This window comes from Tenrec ecaudatus, chromosome 9, assembly GCF_050624435.1.
Source record: "Tenrec ecaudatus isolate mTenEca1 chromosome 9, mTenEca1.hap1, whole genome shotgun sequence".
In the NCBI taxonomy this organism is placed as follows: Eukaryota; Metazoa; Chordata; class Mammalia; order Afrosoricida; family Tenrecidae; genus Tenrec; species Tenrec ecaudatus.
The window spans coordinates 71,466,607-71,481,999 of NC_134538.1; the positions used below are offsets into that span (position 1 = coordinate 71,466,607).

A 15,393-nucleotide genomic window follows, 5' to 3' on the forward strand; every position below is an offset into this window, starting at 1 on the left:
GGGCAGGCCCCGCTGCCACCTCTTCAGTTTGAGAAGCCTCTCCAACCCACCTGCTTGGCGCTGCTGCCCGGGGAACTTTATTATCATGGTTAGAGGACATGTTTTCCTCCCTGTCCTGGTTTCAGCCTCAGTGACTCTACTGGCCATAAAAGCCTTCTTCAGCCGCACTGGCCAGTGGGCAGAGCGGTGCCCCTGTGACACTCAGCAAGGCCCCTCCATGCTGGGTCTGCATAGGCATCTCCCTGGCTAGTCTCCGCTGGGCCACCGTGACTGCTCGTGGTGTGTATCTGGGAAGAGGGCAGGGGTGGGAGAAGAGTGCTTGGAGAGGCTGGGTGCTTCCTATCAGAGGAACACCAAAGAGCATCTTTAGTTCAGGACGACAAGCACTAGAGAAAGAAGGGCTGTGCGCTAAGCCTTGGGACCACAGGGGAGCCCCTCCGCTGATCTTGACCTCAGTCTCCCAGGTGCAAAATCAGGTAAGTGTGCTTTGTCTTGTGCACTCGGAAAGGCTACCTCTCAGGCACCGTTTCCCAGACATGATGCCAGATTACAGACTTACGGTGTCACTCAAGGATCTTAGTGGCACTGTGGGAAACACAAGTTCAGCAGTTCAAACCTGCCGGCTGCTCCGAGGGAGAAGCACGGAGATTTCCAGCTCCTGGAATGATGTGCAGCCTCGAAACGCACCTGGGCACTCCCACTCTCTCCTAGACAGTTGGCGCGAGTCGGTGCGGCTTATGTGTCACTCAGGTCACCTGGTGCTCACAAACCTTCCACTGAGTGAGGAGCCCGAGGCCGGAGCCGGCCTCCCGTTCCTGCAGCACCTGGCATACCTACAGCTGCTCGCACGTGGCCCCCGCAGGCTGGGGCTTTCTTGCTGCCACACTTCTGTGCATGTTGGGTGTCCCTGGGGCTTCTTAGCATCCTTCTCACTCCCTGCCACCAAGTCAATGCTGACTCATCGCGGCCCTATAGGACAGGGTAGAACCGCCCCGGTGAGTCTCCAAGGACTGTAACTCTTTATGGGAGCAGGGAATTCTGTCTTTCTCTCACAGAGCAGCTAGTGGTCTCTGCTTGCCGATCGCAGCCCAGTGCATGGCTGCTACGCCACCTTAGGCTGCTCTTAACACCCTTAGGAGAGACTTTCTCACCTCCTGCTGGCTAAAGCACGCTCCTCCCTCTCTCTCACCAAACTATCTTGCCTTAGTGTGGGGCAGGAAGAGGAGCCTAGACTTTAGAATCAGAAGGAACTACCTACCTGTGTTCAACTCTAAGCCCCCCCTTCCATCAGCTGGGCAACTTCTGGCCAGAGCATGTCACCTTACTAAGTCTCAGTGTTTTCAGCTGGCAACTGTCCCTCCAGCAAAGGCAGGAGCACCAGAGAATCCCTGACAGGTGCGCAGGCCACATCACGTGCCTGAGAAGGAGCGTCCACTGTTACTCTTTCCTCAAGGGTGACCTGTGTTTGACTTACCTGCGTTTTCAAACATTGCTGCATTACCTGCCTGTGTTTTCAAGTAAGCTATTTCAGTGACATGTGCAAAGAACTGGAGTTAGAAAACCCAAAGGGGAGAATACACTTAGCATTTCTCAAGCTGAAATAAATTGGAGGGGGGGGGGCTCTGTTGGGGGATGAAGACTTGAGTTGAAAAAATTAAAGGATTTGATGGGCAAAATACTGAACACTGCAGGAAGCATCAAAAGATGTAAAGGGTATGCAGAGTCATTGCACCCAAAAGAACTAGTCAACGTCCAACCATTTCAAGAGGTAAGGGACCAGTGGTACTGAAGGGAGCAGTCCAAGGTACACTGAAGGTGTTAGCCAAAAACAAGGCTCTCACAATTGATGGAAAACCAATGGAAATGTCTCAACAGCTGATGAAGCCCTGGAAGCGCTCACTTGTCTCTGCCAAGAAATTTGGAAGATAGCTACTTGGCCAACTGGCTGGAAGAGATCCACATTTATGCCCATTCCAAAGAAAGGTGACCCAACCGAATGTGGAAATGACCAGACAATATCATTAATATTACATGCAAGTAAAATTTTGCTGAAGGTAATTTTAGAACGGTTGCAGCAGTCCACTGACAGAGAGTTGTCAGATATTCAAACCTGATTCAGAAGAGGACCTGGGATGAGGGATAGCACAGCTAATATCAAATAGAACCTCGCTGAAAGCAGAGAATGCCTGAAAGACATTTACCTGTGTTCTCTTAACCTTGTCAAGACAGGGTATAAGGCTTCAATCCCAATGCAAAGGCATCTGACCGTGTGGGTCATCACAATTTATGGGTAACATTGTAAAGAATGAGAAATTCAGAACACTTAATTGTGCTCCTACAGAACCTGTATTCTGACCAAGAGCCAGTTAATGGAAACACACCTGGTTTAACATCAGAAAAGGTATAGATTAGGGTTAGAGCCTTTCATCACACTTAGTCTGTGTGCTGAGCAGATAATCCAACTAAAATAGACCCCCTGAAGAAGAGTGAACATCAGGGTTAGAAGAAGGCTCACCACCACCCACCTCTAATGTGTAGGTGACACAATCTTGCTTGCTGAAAGCAAGGAGGACTTGAAGTGCTTGCTGATGAAGATCAAAGACTACAGCCTTCGATGTAGAAGACACCTCAACATACAGAAAACGAAAATCCTTACAAGCAGACCTACAGGCAACATCAAGATAAACCCTGACACGTCTGAAGTTAACAAGGGTTTTGTGTCACGTGGATCCATGATTAATGCCCAGGGAAACAGCAGACAAGAAGCCAAATGACATACTGCATCATGCAAATCTGTAAAAGACTTCTTTAAACCGTTTTTAAAAATTAAGATGTCACTTTGAGGATTAACTGGCCCACCAACCGTTCCATAGGAGAAAGACTGGGCTTTCTGCTCCTACTAAGAGCTGCAGTCTTGGAAACTGACGGGGCAGTGTTACCCTGTCCTTACAGGGTCGCTCTGAGTGAGGATCAACTCGATGGCAGGGAGTTTGTGGCTTTTTGGAGGAGTTTTTGGTTTTTTTGAGGCCTAACCAAACCATAGTATTTTAAGTCACCTCATATCTATGTGAACGTTGGACGCTGAGTAAGAAAAATAGAAGACTTGATGCATTTGCATTATGGTAATAGTGAAGAACATTGCAAGTCCCTGCACTGCCAGAAGAACAAACAAATCTGTTTCGGAAGAAGTACAATCAGAAAGAACAAATCTGTCTTGGAAGAAATACAACCAGAGTGCTCCTTAGAAGATAGGAAGACTTCCCTTCTTGTACTATGGACTTGTTACCAGAGGAACTAGTCCCCGGAGAAGGACATTACGCCTAGCAGAGTAGAGGGGAGCCCCAAAGAGGAAGACTATAGGCTTAAACACAGCAAACACTGTGGATATGGCATAGGTCCAGGTAGCGTTTTGTTCTGTTATTCATAAAATCTTTATGAGTTGAAACTAACTGAATGGAACCTGACAACAACAGCATTTAAATCTCAGAGTAAAATCTCAACATGTGCATATCTTGCGATAGTGGGAGATTTGCCTACCTGGAGCACACAGTCCTACCTGGCAACATTGGCTAGACCTGGGCCAGTGTAGCCTTGGCACAGGTGTGAGCTCCCAGTCAATACAATGTGGCCTGGCCTGCTTTTCTCACAGTCTGTTGAGCCCCTTGGCTATACTCTGTTAAAAGAGAGCCACGCCTTTTCAAAGTAGAACCCCAGACCTCGACGCTAATCCGTTCTAGAAGGAGCGTTGAGATGCGATGCAGTCGAGTTCTGAAGCAATTTTTCCCACAGGAAATAACTGAAAATGATCAATCCGTTCTTGACCACCAAGTTTTTACCCTCACCTTGCCTTTTGATACAAAGCATTACACAGAACTTTCTAAGTAAATAAGTTCAGAGTTAAATAATATAATTTGAATAATAATCACAACATTTAGAAAGTTTTCAACAACAGTGTGGCCCACACCTTGAGATGGATGGGGATCTGGCCCTGTGGACATGGACATGGACAGGAGGTGTGGAGAGAGAGGCATTGTTGGAAGGGCATCCCCTTCCTTAAAATCGACTGGGAGCTGCTTCTCAGGAGTTTTTTCCCTTCTTTGTCTATTTTCACTAGGACCTGGCTGCTTTCTCTTAAAAAAAAAATCTGTCTACTGTGGTCTGCTGTTGGTGTTTCCTTAACTGTTTTCTACAAAGGCCTACTAAATTGTCGTTAACAACATTGATAACACGGTTAACCAGTTCCTTTCTTAGGACACATTTTTTTCATCTAAAAACAGTACAAAAAGCATAAAAGCTCAGAAAATTACGGCAAAATGCTTGGAACACAGCTGCGAAAGGTTTAAACAATGCCTACTGACAATGCCAACAATGCTGAGCACGAAACACAAACTGCTTTTTACAAAAATCACGTGCATCGGGTCGGAATCAATGTTTTGTTCCAGCTCCGATGCAAAATTTTCTCGACATTTTGGGTTGAAATCCGATTATGTCGAGTCCCGGGGTTCCACTGTGGTCATCAGGGAAGTTGAGGAAGGGGCTGTGAGTGGTGCCTTTGGGCGGCTCTGACTCACCGAAACCCAGGAGGGCTAAGACTTTCCTCGAAGCCGCGGCCAGGTCTTTCCTCCCATGGAACTGCCGGCTGATCTCAAACTGTTGCTCTTTCAGTTTGCCGCTGCTCTACGCAGCCATTGTACACACCAAGGAGTCGAGGCTGGTTTAAATGGCTTGATTTTGAGTAGGGTTCCCTGACCTGTCCCTCCTGTCCCTCCATCCGGCTCTTGGAGGGAAGGGGCTACACATCAAGTTCAAGTTGGAATCCCCAGTGGGGCCTGTCAAGTGTGAAAGTTGAAGCAGGGCTGGACCTCTGGTTTATCTTTCTCAGCAACGAATGTCCGACACATGACTCAGTGCCTCCCGTGCCCTCGAGCAACTACCTGTTGAGTGAATGAGGAGCATGTTGAATGAGCTCTCAGAGCCCGTGAATGCTCAGGAACCTCCATATCAGATGGTGTTTAAAAGCACGAAGCAAGGCAGTATTATTTCTGGGTGGAATGACAAGGCCGGGCGATGGGCCCGTGTCATGAGGCCTCATCAGTTGCTGTAGACTCAACTTCTCTCAAGGCGGCCAGAGTAGCACCGTGCCACAGGGTTTACAGTGGCTGATTTTTCTAAAGCAAATGGCCAGGTCTTTCCTTGAAAGTGCCACTCTCTGGGTGAACCTGAGCCACCAAACGTCCCAGGAAGAGCACATTCACCGTTGGCACTACCCTGGGGCTCCTTGTCAGGACAAGGTATAATTACTAGGAATGTCTACCAATCACCAGATGCAGAGATTATGTAACACACAATGCTGTGAACCCCCCAGATGTCGTTCATGGGTTTACTTGTGCTCCCAGAAAGGTCATGGTTGGGTATACAGGTCAAACGGTTATGGAAAGATGCCATTTTATCTTTTAAGTTTCTTTGACCATGAACTCTTTGAAGTCCCCTCAAACTTACGACTTTACAGCCCAGTTGATCAATAACAGCCATATGTAGTTTGGAATTAAATAAAATAAAAACACCACAGAGCAGACTCACTGCTGTCGAGTCGACTGGAACGCATAGCCATGCTGCGTGGGGTTTCTGAGGCTGTAAATCTTTATAGGAGCAGAAAGCTTCCTCTCGCTCCTTCAGAGCGGTTGGTGGATTTGAACTGCTGACTTTGCAGTGATCAGCCTACTTCATAATTCGCTATGCCATTAGGAGACCAGTAGCTAACTAAGCATAGGTTATGTATACACGAGTACAGCTCAGGTCTGATGCGTATTAGGTATAAAAAAATCAAATCCACTGCCATCGAGTCCCAGCACCCCATAGCAACCCTTGGGGACAGAGCAGAACTGCCCCATAGCGTTTCCAAGGCTGCAAATATTACAGAAGCAACTGCTACATCTTTCTCCCTTGGTATAGCTGGTGGGTTTGAACCACTGATCTTTTGGTCAGCAGCCAAGTACTTTAACCTTGTACCACCTGGGGTCCCAAACTAAATATAACACATTATATACATTTCTTGGAAAACTATGTAATGATAATATTTTTTAACTCGTAATTTTAAAAAATCCCAAACCCTAATGACACTGCAAATTCCAGGGTGAGTGGAAACTGGTCTTAAAGCTGGTCGTTGTCAGGAGTGAAAGTGCTCCCACAGCGGAGTCACCCCATCCCTGTGGGTGAACCCTACAAAAGAACACTCCAACCAGGAAGCGGTTGAACAAGCCAACAGGACGTTCCTGTGTGCAAACTTCACGTCTGAATAAAGGTGAATTGGAAGTTTTTAGGCCATGACCAATGGGTGGTGGACAAACCTGTCCGAAGACATAACGGTGGCAAAGGAATCATGGAGACAGAGGACCAAAAGTTGCTGGCTGAGCCCCTGACGGGACATCTCCTCTCCTCCCCACACCCCACTGACGGGACATCTCCACTCCTCCCCCACATCCCACTGACGGGACATCTCCACTCCTCCCCACACCCCACTGACGGGACATCTCCTCTCCTCCCCACACCCCACTGAAGGGACATCTCCTTTCCTCCCCACACCCCACTGACGGGACATCTCCACTCCTCCCCACACCCCACTGACGGGACATCTCCACTCCTCCCCACACCCCACTGACGGGACATCTCCACTCCTCCCCCACATCCCACTGACAGGACATCTCCACTCCTCCCCACACCCCACTGAAGAGACATCTCCACTCCTCCCCCACATCCCACATTTCTGTGCTCCCGTGGGCAGCAGCTCACTCGCTCTCCATCTGAACACGACCCACGAACCAGGGCACGGAGAAAGGAAGAGCAGGGATGTTAAAAACAGGCCGGAACACAAACCGCATCAAGGACGCGGGCAGAGTAAGATAGACAAATGCCCGTGGGTTAGGGAGAAAGTATGTCCAGGTACGAAGGAAAGAAAGGCTGGCTCTTCCCGGGACGGTACCTTCTGGAGCTGACTTGAGGGCTTCTCAGCAACAACGGCCTTCCAGCATCCTCGGGGCCCCTTCCACTTGCGGATGTTGGGCAGAATGGGCTGGTTGAGCTCCGAACAGAACTGCAAAGACACACACAAGTCAGTTTGCTCTGCTTGTCCCACTGCTGGTAGCTGGAGAAGCTGAACAATGCTGAGTTGGGCTCTTTATCCTAATTCAAAAGAGTGGCGCCGGTAGGTAAGAGATAGAATGTTAACTCCGAGGTTAGTGGTTCCAACACAGCAGCCTCTTCAGAGAGAGAAAGATGAGGCTGTCTGTTCCCACAAAGATTTAAAGCCTTGGCAACCTTATCTAGGGTAGCTATGCGTCAGGTGCAACTTGGTATTGGGTTGGGTTTTATTCTTAGTAAGAGAATTCTTTCTCAGAAAAACAGGGGTCGTGAGGATTTAGATGATGAAACAAACGCTACAGGTTATCAAACCAACTATTCATCTATGAAATGCCAACATACCATCTGGGTTGGGGGGGGTGGGGTTTCTAAGTCCATAGAAACAGATTCTTTGTTGCACTCTTACCCAGGGAGAGTTGGGCAAGAGTGGGGCAACCCAAAAGAAATGGGCAGAATCCTTTCTACCTTGGAAAATCAGTGGGTTCAAGGTCTCAGGAGGGCCCAGGTCAGTATCAAACCCAAAGGCAAAAAAGAGCTGAATGCATTCTCTTTTCTCCTTGGAGTTTATCTTACTACCACCACCGAGTGGATTCTGGCTCATGGTGACCCCACGTGTATTAATGGTCTTTCTCCAAGGCGTCACCGGGTAGACTCAAACCTCCAACCTTTCAGTTAGCAACCCCCAAACGGAGTGTGTTAACCATTGTTACCATCCAGAGGCTGCACAGCTTGGTGAAGAGGGAGGGGAAATGCTTCATCGTGAGCTACCATGTTGTTCACCATGGGTTTTCTCTGAGACAGCTTGCTGTGTGGACGGCTACTTCACCCCATGCATGCATAAGCATGTCTATGCTCATCATGTTCCACCTGTGCCGTGTGGGAACTATAGAGCTACTTTATCTCAAGGCAAAATAACACCGTATCTGCATATGTAAAGTAAACCAAGGAGTCCAAAGACCACCTGAGCCTTTGCAGACCAATGTTCCTAATTCGCGTCTCACTCACAATCCCTCTTCTAGGGCATGGTCCCTTTGAAGGGTCCCCAGAATTGGTCAGATGTTTGGCTTCATCTTCAAGATGCTTCTCTATCTGACACGGTCCCTTCTTGGGACATCTTCCCCTTCCCTTTATGCATCTCAGAAGATGGACGATGACACTTAACCCTTTCTCCACCCAACCTTCTAAGCAAGGGGCTCCAGTCTTACTTCTGGGCGCACACCCAAGACCTCTTTTCCTAGCCACTCTCAACCGATCACAGCTCCTGCTGACACCGGGTCCTGACAGCTCCAAAATCGGTACCTGCAACTCGGCTTTCTCTCCCCAAGTTTCTGCCGGCTTCTTTAACATTTCCCTGTGCGGGTCACCATGGGGCGTCAAGTCTACCACCCCCGAGAGGGGTCCCAGGATTCTCACACCCGACCCCGTGCCCATCAGGCCATGATACAGCCGTCCACTCAGGGGCTACGATAGCTGACTTCTCACCTCGCCCAGAATACCACTGCCACCATGTCAGGGACCCCTCTCTGCCCACACCCTCCACTTAAAGCGCTGCTACTTCTCTCACCCAGGCCATGCGATTGCGTCTGTGAGCCCTGCTCATCGCTCTGTCCTCAGTCCACCCTCCACCTACCCACCCACTAGGCGAGTTGTGATGGCCACCCTGATTCTGCAGCCCTCAAAGGGAGGCATGGGGGCTCACAACATCACCTGGGAACTTGGAGAACTTTCCAGGACCTACTGAACTGTGGACCGAGGCCTGGAGACCTCATGCCTGGATTCTCGTGCACACTCAGCTGGAGAACCACAGCGGCTGCCCATGGGCTGAGCACTGCAGGCAGCTGCTCTCATGTCCTTCCATGGGCGCCCGCAGCCAGCGGCAGCTCTGTGCAGACACACGGCTAACAGAGTAAGAGGGGAGGTGGGAGACAGGCTGATCCTCAGTTAGAAGTGGCTGCAGGGACAATCACACAGGGACAGGGGGATGGGAGCTCCTGGAGGCCGCCTTCAGACAAGGGCTTTGCAGGAGTCAGGTGGTTCACCACATGCTCTGTGGCCAACCAGAAGGCCAGGGCTTCTACTCAGCCCGGAGGAGGCAAGATCTAGCGATCTTCTTCGGAACAATCAGTTGCTGGAAACCTTGCTGAGCACAGTCAGTCAGTCAGTCAGTCTGTCTGTCTGTCATACACACACACACACACACACACGGAGTCTCCATGAGTTAGGGGGGTTGGGAGAGCAAGAGGTCTATTACCGGACGCTGCGGCTTCAGTTTGCCGTGGAAGGGTGTGTGTGTCCGCAGTGGTGGAGGCGAGGAGGGCAAAGATTGTGGCCAAGGCCTCTGCAGAAATGCCAAACCCAGCACAGGCTGGGTCAGTCAGTCTACTCTGTAAACGCACACCGGGCAGGCAGATCTGGGATTTCTCCCCGGAGCAAATCATCTGCACACAGAGAGGCTCTGTGCCACTTGGTTTTCCCGGGAAGTCTTCTCTCTAGAGAGAGAGAGGTAATAAAGCTCCCATTTCACACGCGAGGGAAGAGGCTCCGAAAGGGAACCAGCCGAGTTCACGCACTGCCAGAAGTGGCCCAAACCTCCAGTGGCTCATCTTCTCTCCCAGCCTCTGCGCAAAGGTTCCCCAGACTGTGACTGCGCAGGAGCACCGCGGCTCAGCACTTCCCTGCACCAGAGACTACAATGATGCTGTGTGTGTGTGTGTGTGTGTGTGTGTGTGCCCAAGGCCCCCTCAGCCCAGCACACGCATGCACACACTACACAGCCTTGGGATTCACTGACTGCTTGTCAGTTTCATCATCAGAATCCAGGTTGGTGACACATTCTCCAGGGGAGGTCGAAGCACCAGCATACAGCCCTCTTCCTGGGGGGGCACAGGCTTGCCAGACACGCAGTGCATACCCCCCCCCCAGGGGTGGCCTTTCCCACAGCTCAGCTCTGGGCCACCCCCAGGGCTTACAGCTCCACCCCCACCCCCCCTCTGCAGACTCAATGGGTCGAGTCCTGAACACGCTCTTTCCACGGGGCCCAGAAGGGCGCTCTACATGACTTTTCTAGCTTGTTTAAACATTCTTCTGCCTGGGAAGAGACAAAGCAAACAAGGAGACATTTCCTCAGCCCCCACAGTCAGCTAATTATTAGCTGCTTGCACAGAGCCAAGGGGAGCGACACGCACACGCACTCCTGTCGGCGGGTGGCTGCTGGCTGCGCTAGGCCCACAGATCACGCTTCCTGAGCACGACGGTGAAAAATAAGTCAAGGGGGAGGGAACCTGTCAAGGGCAATTCAGACAGCTTTTATTATTATTTGGCAAGGGCAACTGCAAAACTGGAAAGCAAGAGGCGAGGTTTCCTGGAGATTAAAGCTTGGGTAGGCTGAATGCAAGAAGGGCGGGACATGGGCACAGAAGTGCAGTGTCCGGGGCTCTCCCCATTGGCTGGTCAGCACAAGGCTCTCTATTTTCCCTCCCAACGCCTTCAGATACCAAGGGACTTAGTATGCTTGATGGGAACTGGACTTTTTAAAAATCACTTTATTAGGGGCTCACACAAATCTTATCGCAGTCCATACACACATCAATTGTGTAAAGCACATTTGTACATTCATTGCCCTCATCACTCTCAAAACATTTGCTCTCCACTTAAGCCCCTGGCATCAGCTCCTCATTTTTCCCCTCCCTACCCCCTCCCTCATGAACTCTCGATAATTTTTAAATTATTATTTTGTCATATCTTGCACTGTCCGAGATCTCCCTTCACCCATTTTTTTCTGTTGTCCCCCAGGGAGGAGGTTATATATAGATCCTTATAATAGGTTCCCCCTTTCTACCCCACCCTTCCAGTATCACCACTCACACCACTGGTCCTGAAAGGATCATCCACCCTGGATTCCCATTGCTTCCAGTTCCTATCTGTATCAGGGTACATCCTCTGGCCTAGCCAGATTTGTAAGATAGTTTTGGGATCATGATAGTGGGGTGGAGGTGGTGGTGGTGGCGGTGGGGGAAGGAAGCATTTAGGAACTAGAGGAAAGTTGTATGTTTCATCGTTGCTACACTGCACCCTGACTGGCTCATCTCCTTCCCAGACCCTTCCGTAAGAGGATGGGAACAAGACTTTTGATAGTAACCTCACGATTGTCCTCACATCTCTTAAATTACTCTGCCGCTCTCCCAAAGGCTGGAGGTTGAAATCCAGCTGGAAGCACCTTGGAAGAAAGGCCTGGTGACCTCCTGTGGAGAAAACAGCCAGGGGAGACTCTGTGGAGGCCGGTCCTGCGATGACACACGCCGGCTGCCAGGAGGGGAGCTGGCACTAGGGCAAGTGGCACTGGCCTCGGTGTAAATAAACGTAACCGCATTACAGCAGAATTCATAGAACAGAAGAGGAAAATCTCTCCCTGCAGTAGGCAAAGGCAACCAGCACTAACATTTTTGGTAGATTTCCTTCTAGGCTCTTCTACATCTGCACACACACACGTGCACACACGCACACTTTTGTATTCCGTGTCTCTATTAGAAATTCTTCTGTAACCACTTTCTAAGCTGCCTAGTGTGCTCTCCTACAGAAGCAACTCATCATTTTCCCGAGAGAAAGATGTTCTTGGTTTGCTGGAAGGACTCTGCCTGTTTGAGGTTCATTCTGTCTCAGTATCAATATCCTGGGCTCACAGGTGGCAATGGAGCCGTATCCAGTCTCCTCCATTCTCCTCTTACATCCTCAGAATTACTTTCACCCATGTTTGTTTGTTTCTGTCACTCCTAGTAAGTCAGGGTTTAACATGATAATATCTTTATTCCTGAAACGAAATCCAGAAGGTGTTTGAGGGTTGTTTGTTTCTTTATGCATATGGGTGACAAAGAGGCGATGGCATGGGTCCCCAGAGAGTGACTGGCCAAGGACACTAATCCCTGGAATGTTCAATCTGGAGGGATAGGACTCCCTCTTTTTTAAAACAACAAAAAAAACCACTGAAAAATCATCTGACTGCCTTGAGAGACAAGAGTTTTCATAAATAGCTTCATTTTCACCTTTGGGTAAATAATTCTCACTTTAACATTTCCTCCCTCCCTCTCTCCTAGCTTTATTTTTAGTAAATGATGCTTGTTAAGATTCTCAGATTCTCTGAATACCCACCTGGGTGTGCGAGGCGTGTGTGTGTGTGTGTGTGTGTGTGTGTGTGTGTGAAGTCCACCCAGACGGCATGGTGAGGTGTCTGTGTAGAGGGCCATGTGTGTGTGTGTGTGTGTGTTTGTGAAGTCCACAGAGACTGCACGGTGAGGTGTCTGTGTAGAGCGTGTGTGTGTGTGTGTGTGAAGTCCACAGACTGCATGGTGAGGTGTCTGTGTAGAGGGCCATGTGTGTGTGTGTGTGTGTGTGTGTGTGTTTGTGAAGTCCACAGAGACTGCATGGTGAGGTGTCTGTGTAGAGAGCTGTGTGTGTGTGTGTGTGTGTGTGTGTGTGAAGTCCACAGAGACTGCACGGTGAGGTGTCTGTGTAGAGAGCCGTGTGTGTGTGTGTGTGTGTGTGTGTGAAGTCCACACAGACTGCATGGTGAGGTGTCTGTGTAGAGGGCCGTGTGTGTGTGTGTGTGTTTGTGAAGTCCACACAGACTGCACGGTGAGGTGTCTGTGTAGAGGGCCATCACCACTGAGCTGGACAGAACTCACGGGAATGTCCCCGGCTGCTCCAGGAAACCAGGACCTGCCCAGCCTCGAGCAAGAAGTGCGGCCCGACCCCTCGGCCTTCTCTTCTGTGGAGGAGAGTCCGTCACGCGTGCTGGTGCTCAAGTGGGTTATGTCATTATGAACAGTGTGACCGGCGCGGACTGCATTCTGGCTGTCGCCTTCCAAGAAGGTGCCTTTTCTTCCGGGCACAGGGTTCACTTTCTCTGTGCCTCAAGTTCCCTGTCTGTGCCAGGGAATAGTTCTCACCCCCACCCCTGAAATTCCATAACGTCTGTCCAGGCAGCATGGCGGCTGGCACACAGCATGCCTCTCAGAGCCCTGCTGCAGTGGTGCCCCTCATTCAGGATGGCAGCTCAGGTAGATGGATTCCCCCTTCAACTCCCCACACTTGACAGTTTAAGTAGAGAAGTCCAGTAGAGAAGCGGGTAGCATTAGGGCTGAGGGACTGGAGCTAGGAGTCTCCTACCATGAACACTTTCAAGACCAAATTATTTTCTGCCTCGAATTATTTTGTTGAAATGAAAGCATTTTTTAAAGGTACCATGAATCTTGATAGAATTAAGTGGGACACATCTGTCCTGAGGGGTCTCTGGTGCAGTATAATGTCCGATTCTGCAGTCAGATTTGTGTAGTTACATGGGCTCCCATGAGAGGGCAGCACACACTAACAGTGTGATAACAACTCTCCCCCAAACGTAGAGGAAAATGTAGGTGGGCACTACTATATCCCGGGTCACCACAAGGTGAGGCACAACAAGGCGTCCCAGTGGGGACGCAGGACAATGCGGTGCTAATGTTCTCTTCTGTGGAGAAGTGGTGAATTCGATCACTCAATACAAAACGAGCAAGCGCCGACCATTACTATGTACTCATCCGCACGCTGACTGGGGCTACATTGGTGAGCAGAGGAGGCCCTGCCCTGCCTGAGCTTCAGGTTTGTGACGAGACCGTGGAGGTGACGTGGAGGCACTTATTCCTCAAATCATCACGCAAATTTCAAAAGCTACCTGGGATCGGTGTCGCACAGGAGTCTGCGATGCACATGCCCCTTTGGGAAGGGGGAGTGACTCAAGAGGTGATGCTGCACACCAGCTCGGGGGCAAGGATCTCACCAGGCAGTGAGGAGGGAGAGGCCCCCCAGGCGGCAGGTACAGCATATTCAAAGGGCCCCGGGCAGGGTGGCGTATGGAGAATGCAGGGCAGAGAGGCCAGTGTGGGCACAACACAGCTGGGGGAGGGCTAGAGGTCAGAGGTCAGACTGTGCAGGGAGCGTGTGCCCTGAGGAGTTTGGTGCTTACCCCAGGAGGATTTCTAAAACCACTGGAGGCTCTGAGAGAGGCCGCAGAGCGGACCGTATGGAGAGAAGGCCCGGGGCTCCAGTCTCCAGCGCTGGATGGAGCAGGGCCAGACTGGGCACAGCTCCTCCAGTCAGGTGGGGCAGGGAGGAAGAGACGAGGGGGCCCGACAGAAGGAGAGCAGTGCCTGAAGTCTGGGGATAATTCGGTGAAAAAGAGAAAGACCTGAGGGGCAGGTTGGAGGTGCCCCTCTTCATCCACTGATGCATCCGCCTTCAGTACGCACCAGGGATTGCTCTGTTTCAGATGGTCAAGCCCAGCTGAACCTCCCCAAAGCCTTGGTGAGGTGGGGAGCAGGGAAGTCATTCCCCTGGCACCGGGAGGCCCCCTCTTGGCAGGTTTTAGGCCACCATTCTTCCCACATGGGGGAGCGCGCCCAACGACTCTTGGACCACTCGCTCTTTGAAACTTAGACAGAATGGTTTTAGGGCAAACAAAACAAACAGTGCTTCCCAAATTAGATGCTAGACTTCTGAGCTAGGACTGCAACACATTATTTTAAGTAGAAGCGGGTCTCAAAATAGACATGTTTTTGTGGCTATTTTAGGGGAGTGCAGGGAACGTGTGGGCAGAGTGAAGCAGCTTCTGGATGGCCATGCCACCATCCACACAAAGGATGGGTGCCAGCCCACGGATGCCGGTGTGGCTATGTGGCTGGGCAAGCACCCTGCGGGCAGTTCCACTTCGTACTTCTGACCGAGGTGCTGAGCTCAAAATCCCCAAAGCAGATGTCAACCATGTACGTGCCAACATGTTACTTGTTTGGGGGTGGGGAAGGTAACTAGGTATCTGTCCCGAGCTTCTGTGATGGGCGCTTACTCCCCAACCACGTTGATTTAGCAGACCATGGTTCCTTCTGTTCCAGTCTTCTCCCCTCTTTGATGTTCTCAGAGAAACAAGATCACAACGCAGGGAAGATGTGGGCAGGGAAGAGGCTGCCACTGAACCCCAAACATACAGCACCCAAATGTAATTGATTGGTAAATGCATTTTTGCCCCCTGAATTTTCAGGAGTCCAACATGCCAACAGGAAAGGGCGGAGAGGGGGATGAAGAAGAGGAGGAGAAGTGAGAGAAAGTCAGCACAGAATAGGAGAAACTGAGCTTCTTAAACCCACAGACAACAGTGGCCTCTAGTGGCTCGCTGAGCAGCAGCAGAACAAAGCTGCCATCCGGCTTGGCTATCCATCCCTACGATCTTACAGG

The 15,393-nt window shown here is 50.5% G+C and overlaps 1 protein-coding gene across 2 annotated transcripts in view; it reads right to left on the bottom strand.

Moving 5' to 3' along the window:
* EEPD1 (endonuclease/exonuclease/phosphatase family domain containing 1) overlaps positions 1–15,393 on the bottom strand; it is a 138,585-nt gene that overhangs the window by 14,849 nt on the left and 108,343 nt on the right. For both annotated transcript variants that reach the window (XM_075558195.1, XM_075558194.1), the window contains exon 4: positions 6,980–7,090. In XM_075558195.1, the coding sequence (XP_075414310.1) occupies positions 6,980–7,090 (111 nt within the window). The remainder of the gene's footprint in view (positions 1–6,979; positions 7,091–15,393) is intronic.